General features: G+C 36.8%; 3 protein-coding genes and 1 non-coding gene across 9 annotated transcripts in view; 3 read left to right on the top strand and 1 right to left on the bottom strand.

Moving 5' to 3' along the window:
- PRPF39 (pre-mRNA processing factor 39) overlaps positions 1 to 7,426 on the top strand; it is a 37,070-nt gene extending 29,644 nt beyond the window's left edge. For 4 of the 5 annotated variants that reach the window (XM_088024625.1, XM_028100500.2, XM_088024626.1 and 1 more), the window contains 7 exons: positions 85 to 249; positions 564 to 690; positions 1,046 to 1,314; positions 2,179 to 2,363; positions 5,997 to 6,071; positions 6,346 to 6,466; positions 6,698 to 7,425. In XM_088024625.1, the coding sequence (XP_087880751.1) occupies positions 85 to 249; positions 564 to 690; positions 1,046 to 1,314; positions 2,179 to 2,363; positions 5,997 to 6,071; positions 6,346 to 6,466; positions 6,698 to 6,754 (999 nt within the window). In that variant the 3' untranslated portion in view covers positions 6,755 to 7,425. Of the gene's footprint in view, positions 1 to 84; positions 250 to 563; positions 691 to 1,045; positions 1,315 to 2,178; positions 2,364 to 5,996; positions 6,072 to 6,345; positions 6,467 to 6,697 lie in introns of all 5 variants that reach the window. The other variant, XM_028100486.2, reaches the window with a different exon arrangement.
- On the top strand, positions 1,405 to 1,490 carry LOC114208862 (small nucleolar RNA SNORD127). Its single transcript, XR_003609164.1, has one exon. It is a non-coding gene; the product is annotated as a small nucleolar RNA SNORD127 (small nucleolar RNA).
- A 564-nt stretch (positions 7,427 to 7,990) lies between the features above and the next one.
- On the bottom strand, positions 7,991 to 24,628 carry FKBP3 (FKBP prolyl isomerase 3). Of its 2 annotated transcripts, none has more exons than XM_028102201.2 (7): positions 24,481 to 24,628; positions 21,811 to 21,912; positions 20,360 to 20,467; positions 12,295 to 12,430; positions 11,750 to 11,817; positions 9,593 to 9,690; positions 7,991 to 8,340 (listed from the first exon to the last, which is right to left on the bottom strand). In XM_028102201.2, exons 1-7 carry the CDS (start codon positions 24,586 to 24,588, stop codon positions 8,286 to 8,288), a joined length of 675 nt encoding a protein of 224 aa, XP_027958002.1. In that variant the 5' UTR covers positions 24,589 to 24,628; the 3' UTR covers positions 7,991 to 8,285. The 2 variants fall into 2 exon arrangements, with proteins under 2 accessions (XP_027958002.1, XP_087880753.1); XM_088024627.1 differs by lacking the exon at positions 24,481 to 24,628 and adding an exon at positions 24,058 to 24,388.
- Positions 24,629 to 26,290: 1,662 nt separating this feature from the next.
- FANCM (FA complementation group M) overlaps positions 26,291 to 27,813 on the top strand; it is a 60,782-nt gene continuing 59,259 nt past the window's right edge. Inside the window, exons 1-2 of the mRNA XM_028102855.1 lie at positions 26,291 to 26,807; positions 27,373 to 27,545. Coding sequence (XP_027958656.1) covers positions 26,291 to 26,807; positions 27,373 to 27,545 — 690 coding nt within the window. The remainder of the gene's footprint in view (positions 26,808 to 27,372; positions 27,546 to 27,813) is intronic.

Here is a 27,813-nt window from a genome sequence, read left to right as displayed (position 1 = left end):
TGTAGTCATGCATTTTCTGGTGTTGGTATTGGTTTACTTTCATTCCTCTGTTACACTATTTTTCCTGTCATACTTTTATTACAGATTAAACGACCTTATTTTCATGTGAAACCATTGGAAAAGGCACAACTAAAAAACTGGAAAGAATACTTAGAATTTGAAATTGAAAATGGGACTCATGAACGAGTTGTGGTTCTCTTTGAAAGATGTGTCATATCATGTGCCCTCTATGAGGAGTTTTGGATTAAGGTAAGAAAATTAGATGCTCTGAAACTTGAACATATTATAAACATTGATCTAGTGACTAACCTTTTTTGTACTTCTGTTGAATGTTGTTCATATAACTATATCTGTTGCATTAGGAGATGGTCTGCTTGCAACCAGATTTGACTGCTGCATATGCCAACCTCGTTGCCTCTCTTCGTCCTTCCTTACAGAAACTAGTCTAGTGGTTCAATAAAGGTGCTGAATGGGTTTAAAAATAGAATTTTATCGTTCTGTCACATATTTAATGGCTCGTTCAACTGTAAATTATTCAGTATTTCCTTTGTTTCTGTATGTAGTATGCCAAGTACATGGAAAACCATAGCATTGAAGGAGTGAGGCATGTCTTCAGCAGAGCTTGCACTATTCATCTTCCAAAGAAACCCATGGTGCATATGCTTTGGGCAGCTTTTGAGGAACAGCAGGGTAAGAATGAGGAAATTCAGTTGATATTTTTGGGATTTTAAGGAACTTCTGGATAAAGTTCTAGGAATTGAGTCTGAGGGATGGTGTAAAGCAGAGGTCAATAAACTTTTTCTATAAAGGGCCAGATGGTAAATATTTTAGGCTTTTCAGGCTTATGGTCTCTCTCCTGACAACTCTACCATTATAGCCCAGAAGTATCTGTAGATAATAAACAAATGAGCATGGCTGTTTTCAGTTTTAAATAAAAAAAACAGAGGGCTGGATTTAGCCTGTGGACTGTTATTTGCCAGTACCTTGCATAAAGGATATTTCAGAAGTTTAAACAAAAGCATAAACATTTAATTAACATTTCTAGGTAATATTAATGAAGCCAGGAATATCTTGAGAACATTTGAAGAATGTGTTCTAGGATTGGCAATGGTTCGTTTGAGAAGAGTAAGTTTAGAACGACGGCACGGAAATATGGAAGAAGCTGAACATTTGCTTCAGGATGCCATTAAGAATGCCAAATCAAATAATGAATCATCGTTTTATGCTATCAAACTAGCCCGGCATCTTTTCAAAATACAAAAAAACCTTCCAAAATCAAGAAAGGTGCTTTTGGAAGCAATCGAAAGAGACAAAGTATGTATTTGTATTTTAGAATATCTTTCATAAAAAAACAAAAACAAAAAAACAACAAAAGAACAGTGGTCGTTGTTTGTTTTCTTATTTTGGCAACTATGATGAAAGATTTGGTCTGTATGTAATATATTTTATTACTAAATGAAGACAACAGTCCCTCTAAACTGATGTTGCCATTCTTTAAAAATTTTTCAAATTATTAGGAATTAAAAGGTTGAGAAAATTAAGATTATTGATTAAGAATTGTTGCAGACATTGTGACACTTTGTTTCTCTCGTGTTTAGAAATTTTACAGCAGATTTACTGAGTAGCGGACTTGGGAGACTATCTTATAAACAAAAGCATGGCAGTTGTCTGCATCTTAGCAACTATAACAGTGAGATTCTCCTTTTCAAAAGTATTTCACTTTATCAGTTGATAAAAGGCAGTGTATGTGATATTTCTCACTTTTTAGATTTTCAGCTAATACCAGGTCTTTTTAAGACACAGGTCTATAACTGTGTTTCCAGCTGCAGTTTAAGATGATAACAGTATTAATGGGAACTGTAGAAACCATTTTTTGTTTTATTTTATATTTGTCATGGTTGGTCAAGCCACATCAAACCCAAGATAGGGTATAGGGTTTAAACTTACTGGGATTTAACAGTTTGCATAATTTGGGAGATGCTAGGTCATTACTTCTCAGTGTGCTAATTAGTTTTTTCACCTGTTTTGATATATGCTCAAAACATTAACCTGAGTTACATTTTAATATGATTTTCAGTATTTTTCAAACTTAGACATAAAATTTAAGGCATTTTAAATATCTGTGTTCTTATAAAAATATCTTAGAAATATTATTAATTGATACTGCTTTTTACACAGGAGAATACAAAGTTATACCTCAATTTACTTGAAATGGAATATAGTGGTGACCTCAGACAAAATGAAGAAAATATCCTAAATTGTTTTGACAAAGCTATACATGGTTCATTACCTATTAAAATGAGAATTACATTTTCTCAGAGAAAAGTGGAATTTCTTGAAGATTTTGGTTCAGATGTTAATAAGTAAGATCTTAATTATATATTATCTATTTGCATAGCAAATGAGCATTGATAATTTTGGTTGGGAGTTTGATGATTAGTACAAATTAATATATTGTTAAATTTAAAATGTTTGCCTAGGTTACTTTTTCCTCATATATATGGAGGGTAAATTCAGTTTTGCAAATGTGTATGTGTTTAACAGGAGGACAGATGGTTTGTCTTTCCTTCAAAATTGTTTTCAAAATTTTAGCATGGTAATGTAAACAATGAGAGAAGGCAGGAAACAGCAATCCCGTGAAAAAAGAAGTGGGTCAAGGATTGAACCCTAAAACACAGAAACAGTATAGAGGCCACTAAAGGGGGATGGGCTTAATCTGAAATAGGGATGCTGTTTTATCTCTGATTGGAGAAAATGGATATGGTTGCACAGAGCATGCCTAATGGATTCAATTTAATGCATTGTAAGAAGCTGAAAGTTGAGGGTGGTGGAAGGATTTACTCTAAGGGATTTGGGAAAAGGAGAAGCTTATGATTTATAGTTGCAAAATAGAGGAGTAGAAGTATTGATTAGAGTATTGCTGCTGTCGCAGTCTTAACTGCTTCTAGTAGGGAACTATCCCACTTAGTAGGCATGTCCCTTTTCTAATTACCCTAATTTAGAGTGATTTCTATTGAAACAGCTGTTGATAAAATGAGGATTTATGTGTCTTTATATATGCATGTATACATTTTTGATGGTTGAGTAAAATTTTAGCTAAACTAAAAAACATTTTAACATGTTAATTTTTAATACAATCGTATATATGTGCTTGACACATTAAATGTTTTATGAATTAGCTAATGAAGGTATAAGTACTGTTTTTTTGTTGTTGTTGGTACTGTTGTTTTAATAGATGAAGAGAGGCTTAAAGAGATTAGAAATTTTTCCAAGGTCAGTTACTTCCATTTCATTGTGCAACTGGGATTAGAACTTGCTTCAAAGTCTGTGCTTCTAACCACCTGTGCTGTATATTTAGTGTCTTCTGTTTATTTTGTACTGAAGAAAGTGCACAAAAAGAAATGGGATATTTAATTCCAGGTTTTAGTCTAGTGGATGGTTTGATGATCAGAGGAAATATGTAAGTATATGAGGTGGCACAAAACTGTTAAAGGCGACTGTGATTTCTGTGGATCAGAATGGATTTGTCATCCTTCACAGAGGAGATGGGGCTTCATTTAGAATCCACTACTGGATTCTGACAAGGAGAGGATAAAATGGAAGAAAGTTAAAGTTCATTTAAAAGTAACATTTGCTTGATTGGAGAGCTTTTGAAGTAGTAGAAGTGTGATGTTGATTGTTCTGTGTATTGAACAGTAGGCTGGGTTAGAGCACACGTAGTACCACAAATAGACAGTAGGATGCTATTAGAGTTTTGACTGGGATTAAATGACATACTTGAATTTTGCAATAATATGTGGACAAATCTAAGGCTTAACACAAAGATGCCAGTTAGGCCCTTGCAAATATAGTTATAGAGGGTCTGTATATCAGGTCTAAGATGTTAAAATTTAAAAAGGCAGTGATTGAAAAATGAGCTTAGAAATTTAGGTAGCGGTATAATGTATTAGTAAGAATTGATGTTTAATTCAAATATATGCTTAAATCTTAGCTGTGTCACTTACCATTTGTGTATTTCTCAGTTTTCAGATTTTCTTGTTATGATTCAATCTCTCATCACTTAATCCACACGTTGTTAAGTCTTAAAAACACCTAGTCCATTTAAAGTGCTTGATACTGAGTAAACACTCAACCAGAGATTGCTGGTATTAACAATTTTATAGCTTCTTGAACATTTTGGGATCAGAGTTACTGGTTGTTACCATTAGATGTCTATATATGCAGGCTGCCCAGGGAAGTTGTGTATGCATGTAAAGTATATTAAGGTCATTTCTACAGAAATGTTAATTATCTGTGTTCAGGTTTATGATTACTTTAAAAAATAAGGCCATTTGTCTTTATAAAAATATTTCAGAAAATGGTAAAAGGAAAACAAAATCTTTAGGATTTTACAGTCACTTTGACTTCAAGTGACATCGTTTTTGAAGTTGTGAGTTCCAGGTGAGACTTAAAATATACGTATCATGTTAGAAGTTTTTTATTTTTTTTTTAAGAAAAAGGATTTGAGAGCACGCACATGTGCGGGGGTGGGGTAGAGGCAGAGGGAGAGAGAGAGTCTTAAGCAGACTCTGTGCTTAGTGCACAGCCCAACACGGGGTGTGCTCTCACAACCCAGAGAGCATGACCTGAGCTAAAACCAAGAATCAGATGCTTAACCAACTGTGCCATGCAGGCGCGTCCTAAAAAATTATCTTTTTAATCAGTGATAACAATTCCACGTTGTAGATTTGAATGTTTTTTTTTTTTTTTTTTTAAGATTTATTTGAGACAGAGTGCAGAGCGAGAGAGAAGAGAGCACGAGTCAGGGGGTACTGTTGGGAGGGGGCAGGAGGAGAGGGAGAAGCAGGCTCCCCACTGAGCAGGGAGCTCAATGCGGGGCTCAGTCCCAGGATGCTGGGATCATGACCTGAGCCGAAGGCAGACAACTGGCTGAGCCATCCAGGCACCCCTGTAGTTTTGTATTAAGTTTTAATTCAGTTTATCACATGGCCAAAGTTTAAATACACTTTATCCTAACTGGTGTCCAGTATCTTTGATAAGCAATGTTAATTAGATCTCAAAGTATATAAATTATGGAATGGTCAGGACTCACTCTGTACTGGACAGAAACGCTCAAGGTCACTGTCTTAGTTGTGTAAAAATTTCTTAGGCGGGGGTGCCTGGGTGGCTCAGTTGGTTGAGCAACTGCCTTCAGCTCAGGTCATGATCCTGGAGTCCCGGGATCAAGTCCCACATAGGGCTCCCTGCTCAGCAGGGAGTCTTCTTCTCCCTCTGACCCTCTTCCTGCTCGTGCTATCTCTCATTCTCTCTCTTTCTCAAATAAATAAATAAAATCTAAAAAAAAAAATTTCTTAGGTAGGCTCTCCCCTGTGTTAGAAATAACCAAAGGTAGCTCTTCACCAATATCCCATCACCTTCAGCCAACTGTAGTACAGAGAACAAGCATTTTTCTTTTTTTTTTTTAAAGCTTTTTATTTATTGAGAGAGAATGGTAGAGGCAGAGCATGAGAGGGAAGAAGGTTAGAGGGAGAAGCAGACTCCCCGCTGAGCAGGGAGCCCAATGTGGGACTCGATCCCGGGACTCCAGGATCATGACCTGAGCCGAAGGCAGTCGCTTAACCAACTGAGCCACCCAGGCACCCAAGCATTTTTCTAGTAGCTCAAAAATCCCAGGACTTACTAAATGTCTTGGTTTGGGTCATATTATTGGTCAGGGGTATATAGTACTGTAATTGGCCAGTCCTGAATTCCTGAAGCCCCATTTGAATCACATGGGCTGAGAAGGAAAGTGCAGAGTAGTGCTTTCCCAAAGGAAATATATTGGAAAAGGTAGCTGGGAGGTTTGCTTATTGGTTCATTAAAAAATAATAAAAAATCAGTGGATATTCATTGCAACGTATTTTTGTTTCAAAGTGGAAATAAGTCCAAAATTTTATAAATTTATCAGTTTGGTTTTTGTATATTCCAGAGGATTTTTTTTTTTCCTTCCCTCTCAGGCTTTTGAATGCTTATGATGAACATCAAACACTCCTAAAAGAACAGGATTCTTTAAAAAGGAAAGCAGAAAATGGGTATGTAACTCCTTGCTGAATCAGGAAGGGATGCTTAAAAGAAGACATTTCATTGTGGAAATGCCTTTAAAGATAAATATTTTTACATGTTACCTTCATGTTGTGGTAATTTAGTACTTTATATTCAGGATTTGAAAAAAATCATACAAAACTGAGTGGTTAAAAACTTTACTAAAACAAATATACATAGGTACAAATGTATACACATTCATCCATTTGTTTTAAAAGTACTTACCTGTGGGAGTTTTGAAAGTTTCTGTTTTGTCCTTTTTAGATCAGAAGAACCAGAGGAAAAGAAAGCTCACACAGAAGATACAACTTCATCATCTACACAGATGATTGATGGTGATTTACAGGCAAATCAAGCTGCATATAATTATAGTGCCTGGTATCAGGTGAGTTCACATAATTGAATTTTTTGTTCATAGATGTTAATTAGAAAAGCATAAGTTAGGATAGTTTTTTTTTTAACAACTACTTCTACTCCAGACTGTACAATATTGTCTTATGTGGTTAAGTCTTAGAATTTTAGCAGTGAACACATGCCTGTTTTCTTAAATGTATCTGCTTTTATAAATGGAACCAGCCAGTTCTAGTATGCTAACATGTGTGCTTTTTCCTTTCAGTACAATTATCAGAATCCTTGGAATTATGGACAGTATTACCCTCCCCCTCCAACCTGATGAGAAAATGTATCAGATGGAATGTGTGAAAAATATGAAATTATTTTTTTTTAATGAGGGATGTAAACATAGCGTAAACTTGTTGTATTTGATAATTTGTCTTCCTGTTTCTGTGTAACATGATTTGTTTAGTAATAGGGGAAAATGTCACTTAGTAGCTTACCACAGATACTATTTCCTACCATTTATAAAATTTACTTTTTATTGGAGAACTATTTTTTTGATTTTTGCATTAAGTGGTCTAGAATTCTTTTGCAGTGCATTTGCAACAGAGTTTTGTAGCCTTAAGGGGTAGGAAAAAAAACTGACTGCAAATCACGTCAGTGTAGTACAAGATCTGAAAATACATAAGGGCTGGTTATTAAGGATTTACCTCTGTAAAAAAAATGGATTTTTAACCTTTGATGACAAGGTTTTGTCTGTTTCAGTTATCCTTGTGAATTTGGATTTAACTGCAGAAAAGATATACTATTAAACACTATGTCTTGGGATAGAGATTATAAATGAAAAAAATGAAATGTTTGCATCCCTTTTAAAAAATGAAAATCATATCAAAAGTATGTTGTTTCAGGAGACTTTGTATTTAGAATATTCATGTAAAATTTGTGAGCAAGCTTTCATTTTGATCAAACTGATCATCCTCATTTTTATAATAAAATTGAAGAAGACTCCTCTACAAATTGTTACGAATTTATTGGGGGGTGGATCACCTCACAGTATTAACTTTTATTCATTATTAGTGGTTCATTGGTTTTGAAAGTATACTTTTCTTGAATTTAGTTATTATCTTCTTGCCAGAATTAGACCATTTAGCTTTTTGCTTCCTCCATTTCTGTCCTCATTTTCACTATACAGGAGTATTTATTTAAAGATTTTTTAAGAGGAGGGGCACCTGGGTGGCTCAGTTGAGTGTCCGACTCTTGGTTTCAACTCAGGTCATGACCTCAGGGTTGAGATTGAGCCCCATGTGGGGCTCCGAGCTCAGTGGGAAGTAAGCTTGAGATTCTCTTCCTCTCTGCTCCTCACTCTCCCTCAGGTCGTGCGCATGCACTCTTTCTAAAATAAAAACCTTAAAAAAGAATTCTTAAAAGATCTTTTAAAAAAGAGTAAAGATTTTAAGAGGAGTACCCCTGGCAAAGCTGTCTAGACAATTTTACTGTAACTCCCTGTTCTGATTAAAGCCTTATTAGCTCTGGTTAACCTAATCAGAACATTTATGTATCAACACCAAACAAATCAAGACACTGAATATGTTTTTATTGAGCCTTTTAGTTTACAACATGAGGTAAAAGGAAAGTCATTTCTCCTTAACCAATATTTTACACAGCTGTAGTAAAATATTTCGAACTTTAGGGAATTATAATGGATTACATATATTAAAAGTTGGGGATTGGGTAAACAATATCGGAGTTCTTGAATTCTCCAGTTGACTCTTCCCTTACAATAGTAACCAGCTCTAATTAGTTACATAAGTTTCTTCAAGGCCATGTTTTATTGTTGCTGATGTCTTTATATCCGAAGCATTGCTATTTCAGTCAATATCCACTAACTCCACTTCAAAAATGAGTTTTGCATTTGGTGGAATTCTGTTGAAGGAGTCAAGGTAAATTCGATAAAAATTGTTTCTTCCTTCACTCCCAATAACCTCAGTCTAAAATTGAACTATATATAATGGATATTGGGTATTAACCCCAAAGGGAAGGACTTTATGACTGATTGAGGCGCTAATACATACTAGCCTAGTGGTTCTTAAAAGTATCTTTGTGAATGGTGATCATAACCTATTGGTATAGGCTGACTAGATAGGTTGAGCTTGGACTAGGATCTTCCTTTCTTGGATGCCTCCTAGTACTCCCAATTTAACCACCACCTAATGAAGATTGCTGCTCCGTGCTTTAAAAAAAAAAAGTGATTTCAATCTAGTTGGGTGTAAAAGTTATATTAAATCAAAGTTCATTATGAGGTAGTCCCTGGTATCTGCTATGAATTTTAAGATGCTGAGTTCAGAGAAGTGTGATTTTTATCTGGTTTTGAGATGCTTCACATGAGAGAGGGGGAGCTGTAGTTGGGCCATCTAGTTTTGATAGGCTTAGAGGAGGACTATTATATTCCTACATAATCTTAACTGATAAGATTGGAGAGGACTTCCAAATTTTTTAAGTTACTTTAACTGATCCAATTAGTCCAATGGGAATGGAACCAACAACAGAAAAAACTACTTTCTCACTTAGTTATGGGACTGTTCTGGTCAACATGGTCAGGAGGCACGGCTTTTTAATTTTCACAAACCAGGCCTATCAGAAAAGTATTGTCAGTAGTAGTAATCACATATGCTTACACGTTGTTGGACCCATGGTCTCCTTAATTTCATAACTGGTAATCCCCAACATGTGTTCCATTTCTAAGCTGAGTACCCATTTACTTGCCTGAAATTATACTGTAGCATAAAATTACCATGAGCCATACTTGTATCCTATAATTTGCTTTAGTTCTTTGTACTGGACATCTTAACTCCTTGAAGTACATCCTTCATACAGTAACAATTGCCTTTCAAAGATGAAAACTTAAAACCTCATAGTTTACCTCTTAAAAATAAAAAAGTTGAGTTCCAGAAGAAAAAAGGTAGATTCTATTCTAGCTAAAGTTCGCACACTTTGTATCAATAAAAAATATTAACTACTGTCTATATTGGAGGTCTTGACACAGAAGCATCTAAATATCAGGAATACTACTCTAGACATGATTCCTGATCTGGAAGTTAACCTAGACAGTATCTTTTATACATTCAGGTGGTCTTTCTTCGTGTTTTTTCTTTACTGACAAAGGAAAAAAGGATACTTGGCATCAGGCTGTCCTTTCTTTCCATAAGCCCATTCTGGTTCAATCTCTAGTCGAGCCTTTTCTCCTTTACTCATAGTTAAGAGTGCTTCATCCCACTAAAGGCAAGAATATGAAATAAAAACTAACGATAATTTGCAAAAAAAAAAAAAAAATTCATGAAAAACTAGAAGGCCAAATATACCAAAAAACATTCTGTTACTGGATTTCATTGTATTGTAAGGTAATGTCCTTGGGTGAATCTTTGTCCTTTATTTCCTCAATGAAAAAAAATATTAAACAGTAATTTTTTAGTGCAGTACACTTTTTTTCTTACTAAATTATTTACTCATTTCACTTGCACCACAGGTCAAAATTCAAACTGTACTCATTTAGTTCTAGAAAATTATTGGACATTTGTAGATAAATCAGTTCATAGGCTAAATCAGTATGTCATAAAGTATATATTATTAAAATTAATAAGGCATCTCTATATATATAATTCTTAGAAGTTTTATAATGTTTCATCATCTGTGATATTAAAATACTTGATTTGGTCACTAATTCTTTAATTTTATTTTATTATGTTATGTTAGTCACCATACATTACATCATTAGTTTTTGATGTAGTGTTCCATGATTCATTGTTTGCGTATAATACCCAGTGCTCCATTCAATACGTGCCCTCTTTAGTGCAATACACTCTTAAAATGCTACAATGTGAAGGCACTTTTGTAAATGATAGATGTTCTAAGTTATGGAAACCAGTTTATTAGTACTATCATAAAAAACTTGCTACACTTGTTATATCCTAGGGCAAACTTCTGAATTTATATTATAGGGATAAATTAACAATAGAATTGTCTTAAGATCACTAGACTGTGGAGTCATGATGGCACACATAAGCTACATGTTAGGGCATTAAGACCTTCTGTAGAAGGTAAAACTTTTCAAAGAAATGATAGAGGTTTCTGGGCTGCCACTCCAGTTTGTCCAAATTTGGATCTTTTACATTTTTTTTTTTTTTTAAGTAAACTCTATCCCCAACGTGGGGCTTGAACTCACAATCCCCAGATCGAGTCACATGCTTTACCAACTGAGCCAACCAGACGCCCTGGATCTTAAAGCCAGTTCCTAAAAACAGTTAAATTAACAGGATGCAAAGGTAAATATAATGACTAATATCAAATACTCTGTTGAACTGTCACTGTCACATAAAGCTTAAGGGATAGAGATCTGTTACATAATGGAAATTAAGAATATGGTTCACTAGAAGAAATACATAAGCAAATTAGTCATAGAAACAGAAAAATTGATCAACTTGATACACAGTATCAATTTGGTATAATCAAATAGCAGTTAAGGTTATTTTCAACTAAACCTTTAGTTTCAAGATGTTTTATAATCTGTTTTGGGCTTTGAATATGAATGAGCCATATTTTAGGACTTACCCACAGTATAAAGAATAACACAGGTTCTCACAGTGCATTTAATAGGCATTTCAGTTATAATGTTTGATGTTGTGAATAAAGACATTTTAATGGGCCCTGGAATAACACCCTGAATTCAGTGAAGCCGATAATCAACCCTGCTCTATTACCTCCTTTTGTACACTGCATTGGTCAGTACAGCTCGATCCTACCTTCTTCCCCTTTTCTCAAAGTTTCCTTCTATTATCTCTCCCTTGTAAGGGTAGGTAAAAAAGGCATATTTATGTTTGAAAGATTTCCTGGTGTTTGAACCCCAGTTGTGAGAGGTGAAAAGGCCCAGAACTTTTGCTTCTATCATTAAGTACTTCAGTGAAACAGATATTTTACCTTTCTCTATCATGAGTAAGTGGTAAAACAACTATGTAACATTTTAAAAGAATATTAAATTTAGAAAGCTAAACTTGCTGATGAATTTATGATGAAAAAATAGTAAAAGGGGTAAGCAAGAAGAAAATATTTGAGTCTCTATGCACTGTAGTTATGCACACTTGTTTAGCAACCTTGAGGAAGATTGTACCGTCCATAACCAAGACCCAGAAAACTTGTGCCAGATCAGTTAGCAATGATAGCACCTGATTTGTCAGACTCCAAAGAGTGTTTTTGTCATATCCCCAATCCTAATGATGGTGCCATACCACATGTAGCATGTGCCAGAATATCTATTGATTCATTGCCATTTTTTACTTACTCCTCTGATAACTTTGCCTATTCCAACCTTAAAACTTAAAGGCTTGGCATTTTTCTTCTTCTTTGAACCTGTAAAACAAATTTTCCTTATAATGCATGATGAAATTAAGTTCCAATGGAAAAACACTGATTTAAGTCTTTAATTTCAGAACTTACCATATTATGCATTTGAAAAGAAAAATTCAGAAAGGTAACTCATCAAGAAAATTCTGTACGTAAAAATAGTCTAAAAGGGGGGAGATAATATTTACACTACTAAAACAGCACTCCGTTCTGCTTTTTACATTAAATACGAAAACCTCAACTTTGGGACATTAACCAAGTTTAGACTAAGCTTATTTTTTGCTCCCCAATGACCAAGAGGTATTTATTCACCCAGCCAATAAAGAGTGAACTGAAGACCTCTGAGTACAAGTAAATCACAGGTGCAAAAGACTTCTGGAAAAAAGTGACAGCCAAGAGAAAGGTACAGCCAACTGTTCATGTACCACACAAATATTATGTAATGCCTTAAAGCTAAAAAGATAAGATTACATTTAGACTTACTCGTTTGAATATTAGTATCAAAAACAGTCCCATCCTGTAGTGTTCCTGTATACCAGCAGTGAACAACATCTCCCTTTTTGGGAAAGTTGGTTTTATCTCCTTTTTTAAGAACAGATTTTATATATTTTGGTGGACCCTAAAGAACAAACAAAAACAACACACAGAGTTAGTAACTCACATCCTTCTTTTAGAAGGATGACAGAGAATTCTTACATAGCCACCAACTGTGACCCAAGTCATCACAGTTTCACAGATGCGGTAACAAACCATTTTGCCTCTGGTTCACCTCTTGGTTTAAAAAAACTCACCATCTAATTGCAAGTCTGTGGTGAGAATATTAGTAAATAGCCTATCTATAATTTAATTTCAAATAACTTCCAGCAGTGCTCGCTTCGGCAGCACATACACTAAAATAACTTATAGCTACCTTGGAAACCAATGTTCTTTTGACAAAATTCTATTATTCCTATAAAGTCATAAGGCACTAAATAAAGCATTGTGACAGTTTTTTCAAAGATTTGAGTTGTTTAGCACCATACTTGACATTACTAAATTTAGAACGAATACAGTAATATTCCATTTGTTTCTGAACTTGAAAGTTCATATAATACACAATTATCAATAGAAATTACTGTAACAGACATATTTCCTAGAACAGAGCAGGATTATCAGGCTCTTTTTTAAAGAAAGGTAAAGGCTAATGAGTGGTGATTCATATATGTGAGAAAAGCAGTTTATTTTTTGCAGTACTTTAGTACTGATAAAAGTATCAGTTTATTATTGATAAAAAAATATGTATGATAAATGTAAATGGATAGTAAGTTAAAAGAGAAAGACTAATTTGTGCCAGGCCTTTATTATTGCCTTACAATTACTAATGTCAAATGCTGCTCAAATAATTACTTGAGCTATTTTATCCTATGTAAAAATTGTCATAGATTTTATAATGCCAAACAAAGCTCATTACAGACTGTGTTGTGTTCTGCCTCCCATAATACAGTCTTTGGTTCTTATCAGTATGATTATTATTTACACTATTTCAAATACTGTGATGCATTAAAGAAACTAATCTTTAAAAGTCAATGTATCAATATTAAGCGCTTTTATTTTTTTAAATGTTATAAAAATTATTTAATGCCAGTGTAATTAACATACAGTGTTATATTAGTTTCAGGTGCACAATAGTGATTCAATAATTCTATTTATTACTCAGCACTCATCAAGGTAAGTGTATTCTTAATCCCCTTCACCTACTTCACCCATCGTCCCCACCTACCTACCTCCCTTCTGGGAGAAAAGCAATTTCTTAATCAAATTTAAGAACATAGAGAATTAAAAAAATATATAGAATTTATACAGAAAACCTGAAAGACTCCAGCAAAAAACTGCTAGAACTGATAAATGAATTCAGTAAAGTCACAGGATACAAAATCAATGTACAGAAATCTGTTGCATTTCTATATACCAATAATGAAACATCAGAAAGAGATACTAAGAAAACAATCCCATTTACAGTTGCACCCAAAATAATAGGATACCTAGGAATAAACCTAACCAAACAGGTGAAAGACCTTGCTCTGAAAAGCATAAAACATTGATAAAAAGAAACTGAAAGGATACAAAGAAAGGAAAAGACATTCCATGCTCATGGATTGGAAGAACAGATATTATTAAAATGTCTATACTGCTCAAAGCAATCTACATGTTTAATGCAATCCCTATCAAAATACCAAGATCATTTTCCACAGAGCTAGAATAAACAATCCTAAAATTTGTATGGAACCACAAAAGACTCCAAATAGCCAAAGCAACCTTGAAAAAGAAAAGCAAAGCTGGTGGCATCACAATTCTGGACATTAAGTTCCATTACAAAGCCGTTGTGAACAAAACAGTATGGTACTGGCACAAAAACAGAAACACAGATCAAAAGAACAGAACAGAAAACCCAGAAATAAGCCCACAATTATATAGTCAATTAATCTTTGACAAAGCAGGAAAGAATATCCAATGGGAAAAAGTCTTCAACAAAAGATCTTGGGAAAACTGGGCAGCAACATGCAAAAGAGTGAAACTGGACCATTTTCATTCACCATACACAAAAATAAATTCAAAATGGACTGAAGATTTAAATGTGAGACTTGAAACCATGAAAATCCTAGAAGAGAGCATAGGAAGTAAGGTCTCTAACATCGGCTGCAGCAACTTCTTTCTAGATACATCTCTTGAGGCAAGGGAAATAAAAGCAAAAATAAACTGTTGGTACTACATCAAAATAAAAAGTTTCTGCAAAGGAAACAATCAACACAACTTAAAGGCAACCTATGGAATGGGAGAAGGTATCTGCAAATGACATAGCTGATAGAGTGTCCAAAATATATAAAGAACTTATACAACTCAACACTCAAAAAAGAAAGAATCCCATTTAAAAATGGGCAGAAGACATGAATAGACATTTCTCCAAAGAAGACATCCAGATGGCCAACAGACACATGAAAAGATGCTCATTGGGACGCCTGGGTACCGCAGTTGGTTAAGCGTCTGCCTTCGGCTCAGGTCATGATCCCAGGATCCTGGGATCGAGTCCCACATCGGGCTCCTTGCAGCACGGAGTCTGCCTCTCCCTCTCCCTGTGCCTGTTGCTCCCCCTGCTTGTGCTCGTTCGCTCTGACAAAATTAATAAAATCTTAAAAAAAAAAGAAAAGGTGCTCATCACTTATCATCAGGGAAATGCAAATCAAAACTACAATGAGATATCACCTCACACCTGTCAGAATAGTTAAAATCAACAACACAGGGGCGCCTGGGTGGCTCAGTCGTTAAGTGTCTGCCTTTCGCTCAGGTCATGATCCCAGGGTCCTAGGATCAAGCCCCGCATCAGGCACCCTGCTCGGCGGGAAGCCTGCTTCACCCTCTCCCACTCCCCCTGCTTGTGCTCCCTCTCTCGCTGTCTCTGTCAAATAAATAAATAAAACCTTAAAAAAAAAATCAACAACACAAGAAACAACAGGTGTTGGTGAGGCTGTGGAGAAAAGGGAACTCTCTCACAGTGTTGGTGGGAATGCAAACTGGGTGCAGCCACTGTGGAAAACAGTATGGAGGTTCCTCAAAAAGTTAAAAATAGCAATTGTACTACTTAGTATTTACTGAAAGAAGAACACTAATTCAAAGGGATACATGCACCCCTATGTTTATAGCAGCATTATTTACAAAAACCAAGATAAGGAAGCAGGCCAAGTGTCCACTGATTGATGAATGGATAAAGAAGATGTAGTATATATATACAATGGAATATTATTCAGCCATAAAAAAATGAATTCTTACCTTTGAAGTGACATGGATGGAGCTAGAGTATAATGCTAAGTGAAGTAAGTCAGAGAAAGACAAACACCATATAATTTCACTTATGTGGAATTTAAGAAACAAAGAAGCAAAAGGAAAAAAGTAAGAGGCAGACAGACAAGACAGACAAACCAAGAAACAGACTCTTAACTGTAGAGAACAAACTGATGTTACCAGAGGGGAGGTCGGTGGGGGGCAGGGGGGAAAAGGGTTAAACAGGTGATGGGATTAAGAAGTCCACTTGTGGTGATGAGCACCAGGTGATATGTGGAAGTGCTGAATTACTATATTGTACACCTGAAATGAATACACTATTGTTAACTAATGTTAACTAACGAATTAAAATAAAAACTTAAAAAAACTTAAAAAGTATAGAATTTTACATTACAAAACATTTAATAATGGGAAAAGAAAATAATAGACATTAAACATCTACTATTTGCCAGTTACATAACACATACAATCCCCACTTACTGTAATCCTCTGAAGAAGGTATCACCTACTTGCATTTTTGCAGATGAAGAGACTGAGATTCAGGGAATTTGCAACAGAGCTGATGAGTAGCAGAGAATGAATATGGATTTGGGTTTGTCTGAATCCAAAGCCCCTGTTCCTTCCACTATGCCTAAATACTTCAAATAATTGTACTAATGATAGTTAACCTCTACTGGTGTTTGTTAAAATAGTTGGCAACTACTGAGTACCCTCTATGTGTTGGGCACTATCCAAATGCTTTACATAAATTAACTCTTAATTGTTTTTACCTTATGAATTAGGTACTATTATTCCTATTTTACAAAAAAGGAACTATAAGGATAGAGTGGTTAAGCAACTTGCTTACAGACCTACAGCTTCTAAGTGGCCGTAGGACTGGAAACCAGGAAGCCTGCATATAAGTCCCATGCTCTTTATCATATGGAATGTCAGGTATAACACAAATCATTTTATTTTTCTTATGTCAATTCATTTAACCTCACAGCAACCTGATAGTCTTTTTTCCATCTTTTACACCAGAAAGTAATGCCTGCATAGAATATAAAGCCATATTCAATTTAGAGCCTAAGAATTAGCACTTTCAACAAAAGCTAGGCTGCCTTTCTAAATCAAGTCACATCTACAGCATGAGTACATGTATTAATTACAAAAGCAAACATTAACTTCCTTGCTGATGCTCCCATTCCAAGCTTGTTTTAATGAAAAATGCTACTATAAATGGTCAGGTGTCTACAAGCAGTGTAAACTGGTGCCATCTCTTTGGAATGCAATTTTAAAAGGTTAGAAGTGTGATAATAACAATACTATTCATACAAATATATGCTCAAGAAGTAATCTGAAAAGCGCCTGGGTGGCTCAGACGGTTAAGCATCTGACTTTGGCTCAGGTCATGATCCCAGGGTCCTGGGATCGAGTCCCGCATCAGGCTCCCTGCTCCTCCCAGGGAGCCTGCTTCTCCCTCTGCCCCTCACTCTCTGTCTCTCATGAATAAATAAATAAAATCTTTAAAAAAATAAAAGTAATCTGAAGCTTAGGAAAAAAAATCTTTGTGCAGTTATTCAATGCACTATTATCCACAGTGGTAAAATAACCACATGTTTATGGTAATCTAATACTCAGTATAATGTGCAAAAATTCTTATAAAGTGAAAAATCAATGGAAATTTCTAACTATAGTAGTATCTCAACTATTTAAATAAATATGCACTTAGAAAATATTCAAAGACAACATTCTGAAATGTTAAACATGTTCATTTCTAGGTGTTGGAATATTATGTATTTTCTGTACTTTTCTATTTGAAAAATAGCATACAAATATTTTTATATCAGAAAAATAAATGATATTTTAAAAATATGGTTGACTTACAAAATCTGGTAATATAAAATGAGAATGACTGTAAATTTTTTATGCAAAAATATTAGACTATCTTAAGACTTTATTAAAGAAATCACACATAACTATTTGAATGGATAAGGTACGATTAGTGAACAATAACCACATTTTAAATCTTAATATCATTTCATTGTTTTCCCATTTGTTGTCCCAAGTTGCTTGGGCATATTGTGTTATCTACATTAAATCTAGGTCCTAGAATAATGCAAAAAAAAACATTAAATTGGTGATTATGGCTCAGTCTTAATGGTGAAGGTGCCAGTCTGCCCAGGGAATAGCCTCCATTTCAGTGTTTCATAAAGTGTCTTTTACAGATCACTTATTCCTTAGCATTGTTAACATTGTTAGAGAAGAAAAGAGGTCTACCATAATTAAGTTTGGGAAACACTAGTTAAAGTTAAAGATGCCTCTATTCTGCATGACTTCTCAGAGTTGTCATCAGCTAACATGCACTGTGAATCTTCAAGGAAACAAAAAGTACAGGTTTTGATGATGCCAGAAAACAACTTGGACCTTCTGGGACTTATATAACACACTTTGAGAAATGCCACTGTAGTTATTTGATCTGATTTTGGGTTTCACTGCAAGAACCTGTTCAGTTCATGGTGAGAAATGAGATCAGTCCCAAGGCTATAGCTGAGTTATATGCTTGAATTGACCTGGCTTTTACATAATTTCTTGGCTTGCAGCAATTTCTTAGTTGAGAGGGATGAAAAGAACTACATTCTTTTTTTTTTTTTAAGATTTTATTTATTTATTTGACAGAGAGAAACACAGCGAGAGAAGGAGCACAAGCAGGGGGAGTGAGAGAGGGAGAAGCAGGCCTCCTGCCGAGCAGGGAGCCTGAGGCAGGGCTGGATACCAGGACGCTGGGATCATGACCTGAGCTGAAGGCAGATGCCCAATGACTGAGCCACCCAGGCACCCCGAAAAGAACTACATTCTTGAGACTGGATCTGAACTAGATACTTGTAGACAGAGAGATAAAGGAACTTTGAGAGTAATCACTACAATTTCAGTTAACTGGATCACATCATAGCCTCTAAAAATGAGTATGTTACATAATTATCCCTATTATTAATTCAAAAAATATTTGAGCATGTCCCATATGTTAGATACTGAAGATACATAGGGGAGGTGGTAGACATGGTCCTGACCCTCATGCCAGCAGAGAATAGAGTCATGTGTATAACTGTATGGGTTTATGAGACCTAAAGAGGAAGCACAAGTGCTAAGATAGGAATGACACAGCGACCTAACCCAGTATAGCTACAGGCTGGGAGAGGTTTCTTTGAGGTAGGCGACTGGGGGAAGGCTTATAACAGAGAATAGCATTTTTATAGCAGGGCACAGGATGAAAATAGTATAGTCTGTAAGGGAGAAGTGAAGGAGACAGTGGTATGAGATGAGGCTGGAAAGACATGTAGCACATGTTAGGAAACTTTTTTTTAATCTTCAGGTCACTGAACAGCCAATTAAGAGTTTTAAAGAGCAGTTACAGAATCAGATTTGCATTTTATTTTTATTTTATTTATTTTTCTAAAGATTTATTTATCTGAGAGAAAGAGTATGTGGTGGGGGGGGGAGAATCTTAAGCAGGCTCTGCGCTGAGCGTGGAGCCCGATGCAGGGCTTGATCTCACGACCCTGAGATCACAACCTGAGCTGAAACCAAGAGCTGGACACTCAACTGACTGTGTCACCAGGGGCCCCTGAGAAAAGAAGTCTTTAAAAAAGGGATATACTTTAGGATTCTCACAAGATCCCTCTAGATTGTTCCAGCCCTTACACCCTTTTATTTGTAGCTCTCTTCTTCTTAACCTCTTAATGATATACAATCTGTTGTCTCATACCTCCTTTAATTGTTAATTTTCTGGAGGGTAAACTATTTTCCCAATAGCTTTTGCAATCCTTTTGTTATACCTTTATTTACCTTAGTAGCTGCTCAATATTTGCCCAGTATATATAACATTTATCAAATAATATTAGATGTGATAAACCTCAAAATTGCTTTATTGTGTGTACATATCCACAAACATTAATTTGTGCTTTTCAACCAACCAGAAAATATCATGTAAATTAACTAGCTTTAGTCAATATAAACTTCTATAATTCTACACTTGAACTTACACTCTGTCTATAAATATCCAAATGCTATACCTTCATCATTAGGTGAAACCTCTTTATAAGACCTAAAGAATATTTTATTAGATTATTATCACTGATACTAAGACTGCTAGGAATGAGTGAGCTTAATTAGCAAGGTATTATCAAAAGTGGCAAGATTATAATCAATGCAGCTCTATTGTGGCTGTTCTAACTGCTGTCCTTGGCTCTACTGAGGCTGTCCATTTGCAGAAATGGTTTTATCTGGTTCTTCAAACCTTTGTACCAAAATGTAAAACCTATGTTGGGAAAGATGAGACAGATGACTCCACACCCTGTAGCCAAGCCTGGACTATTTCTATTGCCAAGGATACCACGTACATTAGAAAAAGCTAAAAATAACCACAGTGAAATTTCTTTCACTCAGTCCAACTTGGCTATAGAATCAGGACCTTTAAATGGCTTTGGAAGCTCAGACGTTCTGGTCAGACATAGAAGAAATACAAAATACAAAGCTAGAGGTATTTTATAGGAAAGGCTTATTAACTGTGAAGCACTGGTTCTTACATGTTTTTTTTCCTGATTCAGTACACCTAAGGGAGATAACACACTCCAAATCAGTGTTTGGTTCACTCAAAGTAGCCATACTCAACCACCCCTTATGAAAAATCAGTGCTGTAAACAAATACTTTTCTCAAATTCACATGAGAAATAAAATAATATTATATACAAACCTCATCCAGAGTCTCTTCAGACTTGGTTTCTTTGGGTTTATCTTCATTAAGCTTCACATTTTTCACCTGCTCAGACACTTTACTTATACTTTCAGTACCCTTGAAACGCTGTAAGGAAAATGTTCTAATGTTTACCATATTCAGGATAGGCTAAAAGCTAGAAGGGACATCTAGATTTTCAACTTTTCAATTTAATGAACATCTACACTATGAAGGCTACATAACTCAAATACAAATTAATGGAAACTGTCTAAGAACAAAGGAAAAATCTTATGTTAAGCATTTTAATCAACAAATTATGAACCTCAAAGCATCTCACAACATAAATGCTGAAAAGGGATTTTTAGAAAGGACAACTGAGGGGCGACCGGGCGACTCAGTCAGTTGGGCGCCCGACTCTTGGTTTCAGCTTGGGTCATGATCTCGGGGTCATGGGATAGAGCCCTGTGTTGGGCTCCGAGCTCAAGGTGAGTCTGCTTGGGATTCTCTCCCTCTCTCTTTGTCCCTCCCCTCACTTGTGCTCTCTCTCGCTTTAAAATGAATATATAAATCTTTAAACGGGGAAAAATACAGATTTAGAAAGGCCAACTCAGACTCAGATATGAATATAATTCACACACAATTCCTGGGGCACCTGGGTGGCTCAGTTAGTTGGGCCTCTGCCTTTGGTTCAGGTCCATGATCCCAGGGACCTGGGATCAAGCCCCATGTCAGGCTCCCTGCTCAGCAGGGGGTCTGCTTCTCCTTCTCCCTCTGCCCCTCCTCCCTTCTTGTGTTCTCTCTAATAAATAAATCTTTAAAAAATATTCACACAATTCCTTAATAAAGACTCTTTGTTGTGGAAGATGGTCATAGTGAACAAATATTGGAGAATTTCTTAAAATTTGTTTTTCTAAAGGTTCAGCATAAGTCTAACTAAGATTTTAAATTCATTAATGAAATGGAACTTACTTTGGATTTTTAACTTTTCAGTACCTTTATTTGTTTGTCTTAATTTAAGCTACAGGGAGTTATTATTATTTTTTAAAGATTTATTTATTTATTTTGTGAGAGAGAGAGTGTGAGCATGGGCATGTTCAAGTGTGGGGAGGGGCAGAAGGAAAGACTCTCAAGCGCAGACTATCCGATGAACAGGGAGCCCAATGCAGGGCTTGATCTCAGGACCCTGAGATCATGATCTGAGCCGAAATCAAGAGTCAGACACTCAAATGACTGTGCCTCTTAGGCATCCTGAGAATTATTTTTAAAAATTTGGTTCCTTTCAAAATATCTTAATATTCCACCATACTGCAGATTAGCTCTCCTAGATTTGGCAGTAGTCCATTTATGATTACAGTTAAGAAAAACTCCAGGTGGAAAAACTTAAACATATTCTGCAAATAAATTTAAAGCTTCTTTTTGTAAATAAAATATCTAAAAAATATTCTTGTAATAAGTGAAACAATACTCACTTTACTTTCAAAAAGATGGTTGTAGGCTGTAACCAAATGGTCCTTGTTAGCTGTCTTGGCCACATTTTTAATGTTTCCTAGTAACTTATGTTCTGCAAGAAACTATAAAGAGAAAAGCTGGTTAGTCAAAATAATCTCCCTCATGTAATAAGGGTCTAAACTTTAGAAAAATGACCTTTTATGTTAGTAATTATATCTTCAATAAAACTACTCATGATGGAAGAAATTGAACATATTTTATACCCTACTTCATAACAAAAAAATATTAAAAAAATGTATTTATAAAAATTATTGACAAGATTGTAACTGTAATATTATGTGGGGGTCACACTGTTGCATACTAACACTTTTCCCATTACAGAACTCACAGAACATTCATACAGCAAGCACATTTTGGTAACTGGATGATGCTGCTACTGGCAGGATGTTACTTGGCCACGGCCCTGGGAGTCTCCAACCATGTTGGGAATAGCTATCTTGACAAATCTGTAACCCATTCTTGGCAGCACTGTTATACAATGCTGGATATATGGTGGTTAAGTGTGTGGGCTGAGGAGTCAGATCATCTGTATTAAAATCCTAGCTACCTGATCTTAGACAAAGCACTAAGCTTTCCTAAATACTCAGTTTCTGTATCATAGTGGAAGATTAATAACAGCAACAATGTCAGAGGGTTGTTGTAAGGATAAATGCAATAGTCCATTTACTGTATTTAACATACAGTCTGTTGCATGGTGAGAACTCAATAAATATTAGCTAGTAGGGCCAATAACAATGTACTTAATAATTCAAAGTAACAGAATTCCATTTCTCTTAAAGTTGGCAAACTTAAACTAAGTTGGCAAATGGACACCAAAATAGTACTTCTGAAATACCGAGTTATCAAAATATAACTTCATCTCAAAATCATGTAATATAGGAATTTTAATAATGTCTTTGTTTTCCTTATTTTATTCTGCTTCCTTTTCTGCCTTCTGGTCCTTGATTCATTTTTTTTACTTTCTCCAAGTTGTCCTCTGGCATTTTCTATCCTTTTGATAAAGGAGCTTTTCTAACACTACCACTACTGTATTTTTTTCTCCTCTGCTTTTCCTCTCCCCCAATTAGAGAAATGTTCTAAATGATAAAGGTTGATGGGGAAAAGTTATTTTGATTAAATGGAAGTAATCAGTTGCTTTTAGGATTCTTGTGATTTCTTTAATAAGATTCCAAAAATAGCAAAAATATAAACATCTCCTTGATATCTTATGATCAATAAAACAGTGATTGTCAAATATAGGTTTAAGTATGTGACTGAATACTAGAGAATATGCACTTAAAAGATTAATCTATTAAAAAAATATTTTGATAATTCAAGTCCCTTGAAATTGTCCCAGGTGGGCCCGTTTTACATTAGATTTCACACTGGGATCATTTGTTCTATAAGAACTTGATGAAGTACAGTATTGAGGCATTAAATGTTAACAAACGACATGCCTAATTTATTCTATTGTTCCAGTTGAAAATACAAATTGACTTACGAGAAAATAACTCCACTAAAATGGTATAAAATGGAATACCTGAGGCATAGTCTTTCTTTTACCCTGTATTCACAAACACTGAGCAAAGTTCTTGCTACTGATGTTGCATAAATATTTGCTGGTATCAGGATACTTATTCTAGGTGTATGGAACTGGTTGTTAGAGAACTTATCTCCTCTTTAAGACATCTCAAAATGAAAATAAACTACAATCCTCACAGAAGAACCCAGAAAGAATTTTTCTAATGCATGTTTAGAACTTAAATGAAAAACTGTAGAGAAACCATACAGACTGCTGTTTCTATTTCTCATAAGTGGGGGATGCAGAGTGCAGGAACTGTACAGTGGTTCATCAATTTAAGAGAAGCACGAATGATCTTAATTTCAGAAGGGAAAGAAGTCAAGTGTGACAAAAAACCAAACCAAACAAACAAAGAAACAAACAAACCAAACACTTGTGACCAGAGTCGGGTGGTTAAGATGGAGACTATATTGAAAAATGCAGGGCGTACAGGATAAAGAATGCCAAAAACATTTCTTAGTTTGTGTCTAAGAATGGGAGATACTGTACACGAAATGCGCAAGGAACTACCCTCAGTATAAAGGTGAAAAGGTCATGTAAAGAGTCAATATTTTGAAAAGTTAAACCGCAATCTACGGATTTTCAAAAATTACAAGCATTAGTGTTCAGTATTTAGTAATCGATGAGAAAAGCAAAAAGCACATACCGTTCCCACAAAAATCTTCACAATCCTTCCCATTTCTCTAATGGCCTACTCTCCTCTGCAGGGGTCTCACCCAGGTCCCCCCCCAGTGCTCGGACACCCGTCCCAACCCCCGTATCTCCTGGGTTCTTTTTTTTCATGGCTTCCACCCTCACTCAAGGATCCCAGTGAGGTTTTAATTATGCGATTGCTGCCTGCCTGCCTGGCCCAAGAAATAAAGCCGATCCCCTCCCCCCACCAAAACTGGGCAGCCCAAAAGGGCGGGAGCACGGCTCCCCGGCGCACGCGAGGCCTCTCCGGCCTTCCAGGCCACGGGCCGCGCGACGACGAGGGCGGGGGCACGGAGGAATACGGAATGTACGGGCATCTCGGGGGGTGAGGCGTCCCTCTGCCGCACCAGCCCGGCCGCCCCGCCGCCTCTGGTACCGAATCTGAACCGTGGTCCTGTAGAAACTTGATAATGTCCTTCTTGGGTAGCTGCTCGCTGCGCAGCTGCTCCACGGTCCAGGCCCGCTGTGGTACGGCCGCCGCCATCTTCCCCCGCTGCCTCTGCTTTACTGAGCCAGCCCGCCTCGGTTCAGCATCGCCACGCCCTTGGGGCGTGGCGTGGACCCCGCCTGGAGCTCGAGGGGGCGGGGTCACGGCGCTACGCTGCGGGATTGGGGCCCGTCTTTGAGTGACGTCGAGGCTGTGCTTTGAAGGCCTCGGTTGATTTCGGGTGTAATCCGGCTGATGTGGTCATTGCAGCGCGCTAGCAGATGACCTGAAACTGTCATCCGCTCTTAATTGGAACCCTTGTGAGGCAACCACTGTTGCCACTGTACCAGCCATTACCTACATTTGTGTATGACCGATGGGCTGCTATGTCTTTAAAGCCCGTATATAACCTGCTTAAAGAAAACAACAGCATTCAGACTTCTAATCACGTTTTATCTAGTTCTAGCCTAAAAGTTCACACCTGAATAGGTTCAGTCCTTCCCATCGGAACAACCCATACTCACCATCTCCCTTTTAAAACTCACACAAGTGAAATTAAAATACAACTCTTCCCTTCCCCACCCAATAAATAAAAACACAGGAGAAAGTTTGTTTAAAAGCAAGGTCAAGAAACTTGACCGGGGGCGCCTGGGTGGCTCAGTCGTTAGGCCTCTGGGCTCGGGACATGATCCCAGTGTCCTGGGATCGAGCCCCGCATTGGGCTCAAGGCTCAGCGGGAAGCCTTCTTCTCCCACTCCCCATGCTTGTGTTCCCTCTCTCACTGTCTCTGTCAAATAAATAAATAAAATCTTAAAAAAAAAACTTGACCAAATAAAATGATATAAAGAAGATACACGCAGGATGATACTTGCGGATGATATTGATATTACTAATGTTCAAAACAACCTCATGATGTGTACCTCGTGTGTAATATGAGGAAGCAAATTTACAGAGGTGACTCCAAGTTACCAAGGTTTAGAGTGGGGAAGCCGGGAATTGTATCCAAGCTAGAAAGCTATCGCTAGAACAGAATAATACCACACCAAAGCGTACTGCTCTATATAATTTATGAAGATGTAATGGTGGAGTTTCAGGAAAGCCTTACTTTTTTTCTTTCGGATTTTCCGACGAACACGGGACCAAATCATTCACTTCGCTCTTAACAATAAAAATAGTAAGATAATGGGCTGTCTTTCCAAATACTGTGAAAAAGAGACCGGGCATTTTTTTTCCCTCAACTTGTGTAAAGAAATAAGACAAGATACTTAATTCGACCTAACACTTGTTTTTCACCTCTTTTTCCGATTTAAAAATAAACCAATAAAGAATAAGAACTGTTCGCTCAATAACGTTAAATTCACAAAAATATGGGTATCCGTTGTCCCTAGGATCTCAAGTTATTTATTTTTTTATCAGTTTAATCAATAGCACTGTAGCAATTAGGCCCGGACAACACAGTCACTGGGAACGGAACTTATATTTAGAGTCTATGAAGAAACTGAACCGCGGACCAAATTTAGACAAACGCCATAACAATGCGCATGCGTCTCCGGGAGGCCGCAAGGGTTTCCGGGAAGCCAGCCAATCATATTTCCGACGCAAACTCAGTGGCGGCATTTTCAACTAGATGAACAGGCTGCAGTCCCGCCTTCACGTTCCGCTGTTTTGTGCGAAGGTAACCGATGGGTATCCGAATGGTGGCGGTTGAGCTGTTGGAACTGCTAGCGTCTGAGAGAAACCTTTGGTGGTCGTCAGCCTAATGAGCGGACGGCAAAGAACGCTTTTCCAGACGTGGGGCTCAAGCATTTCTCGATCCGTGGGAGCTCCGGGTTGCAACTCTGGACCTGAGCGGCCTCAGAGCCCTGGCATCTCCAGGGCACATTTTCCTCCAGCTGCAGAGGCTGCCGAGGCTCAGCCGGAGTCGGACGATGATGTATTGCTGGTTGCAGTGTATGAGGCAGAGCGGCAGCTGAGTTTAGAGAATGGCGGTTTCTGCACTTCAGCGGGCTCCCTGTGGATTTACCCTACCAATTGCCCAGTGCGGGATTACCAGCTGCACATGGCCCGGACCTCTCTGTTCTGCAATACGCTGGTGTGTCTGCCTACTGGGCTGGGAAAGACCTTTATTGCCGCTGTGGTCATGTACAATTTCTACCGGTGGTTCCCTTCCGGCAAGGTGGTCTTCATGGCCCCCACGAAACCTTTAGTGACGCAGCAGATCGAGGCTTGCTACCGAGTGATGGGTATTCCGCAGTCCCACATGGCCGAAATGACAGGTATTTTAGGAAATGGGCTAGTTTGAAATTAAGAGCAGGGTGCTCGGGAAAGCATGCATTCTGGTGGAGATTGAGCTAAAAGAATTCCTGAATAGTCCCCGGATCACAGTATCCGTATTTTACGTCCTCTCCCTTAAAGCATTATCTACTTGTAGCAAGTCTGGCCCTCACAAAAAGGGTTGCTTTCCTCAATTTTCAGAGACTCCGTAATTTGTCGGAGCATTTTGAAGCGATTTGTGTGTATATCCCATCAGAAGTGAACGAACAGGAGGTTTTCTGACTTTCTTCCCCAGAAAGATCTCCCAGTTGAAGAATTTACTTTTCTCCAGATATTATGCCATTTTGTAGGAATTCTCTAAAGACAGTCTAGTTGTGTCTCAGCATTGACATTTGGATCACAACAGAGCTTTAAAATGTAACATTTCAGTGATTTGTTAAATTGGTCTTGTCTGAAGGCACATTACCAAAGCAGAACTGCATTCTGAAATTAGGCCAGGTTATTTATAGATGTTTTAAAGATAACAACCCTGGTATTTAGAATATAGGATGTCACTTTTGTTTACAGGATCTACTCAAGCTATCACCAGGATGGAAATATGGCGCAGTAAGAGAGTACTTTTTCTTACACCTCAAGTCATGGTAAATGATCTTTCTAGAGGAGCTTGTCCTGCTGCTGAAATAAAGTGTCTAGTTATTGATGAAGCTCATAAAGCTCTTGGAAACTATGCTTATTGCCAGGTAATATTTCGTTTAAAAGTATTTTGTACTGTGAACATATTGTTAAAGAGTGTTTTGGTGAATACTTATTAATGATGGAAGTTATTGATTGTGTTATCATTATGAAAAAACCACATTATTTCAATGAAGGAAATACTTCATTCAAATCAGTGTCTTTTTTTTTTTTTTAAATCCCTAACACTATTAGTGTCAGGTGTAGATGATGAAAGCCTGGTCATGGTTGAGGCAGTGATTTAAAATAGGGTATGAGTGGAATTTTGGAACAAAG

The sequence above is a fragment of the Eumetopias jubatus genome, unplaced genomic scaffold, assembly GCF_037043125.1.
Source record: "Eumetopias jubatus isolate StellerSeaLion01/CBP00866 unplaced genomic scaffold, mEumJub1_p1.0 scaffold_7, whole genome shotgun sequence".
NCBI lineage: Eukaryota > Metazoa > Chordata > Mammalia > Carnivora > Otariidae > Eumetopias > Eumetopias jubatus.
Note: the sequence above shows the minus strand (reverse complement) of the source record. Positions and strands in the feature narration are given on the sequence as shown.

Bases quoted from the DNA above. Each gene is read 5' to 3' on its own strand.
- FKBP3 (XM_028102201.2), bottom strand. From the start codon at position 24,588: ATGGCGGCGGCCGTACCACAGCGGGCCTGGACCGTGGAGCAGCTGCGC. The intron at 20,468-21,810 runs GTGAGTATTGTT...TTTTCCTTACAG, and splicing joins ACCATCTTTTTGAAAGTAAA to CGTTTCAAGGGTACTGAAAG. The intron at 9,691-11,749 runs GTAAGTAAAAAA...TCTTGCCTTTAG, and splicing joins TAGGCAAAGTTATCAGAGGA to TGGGATGAAGCACTCTTAAC.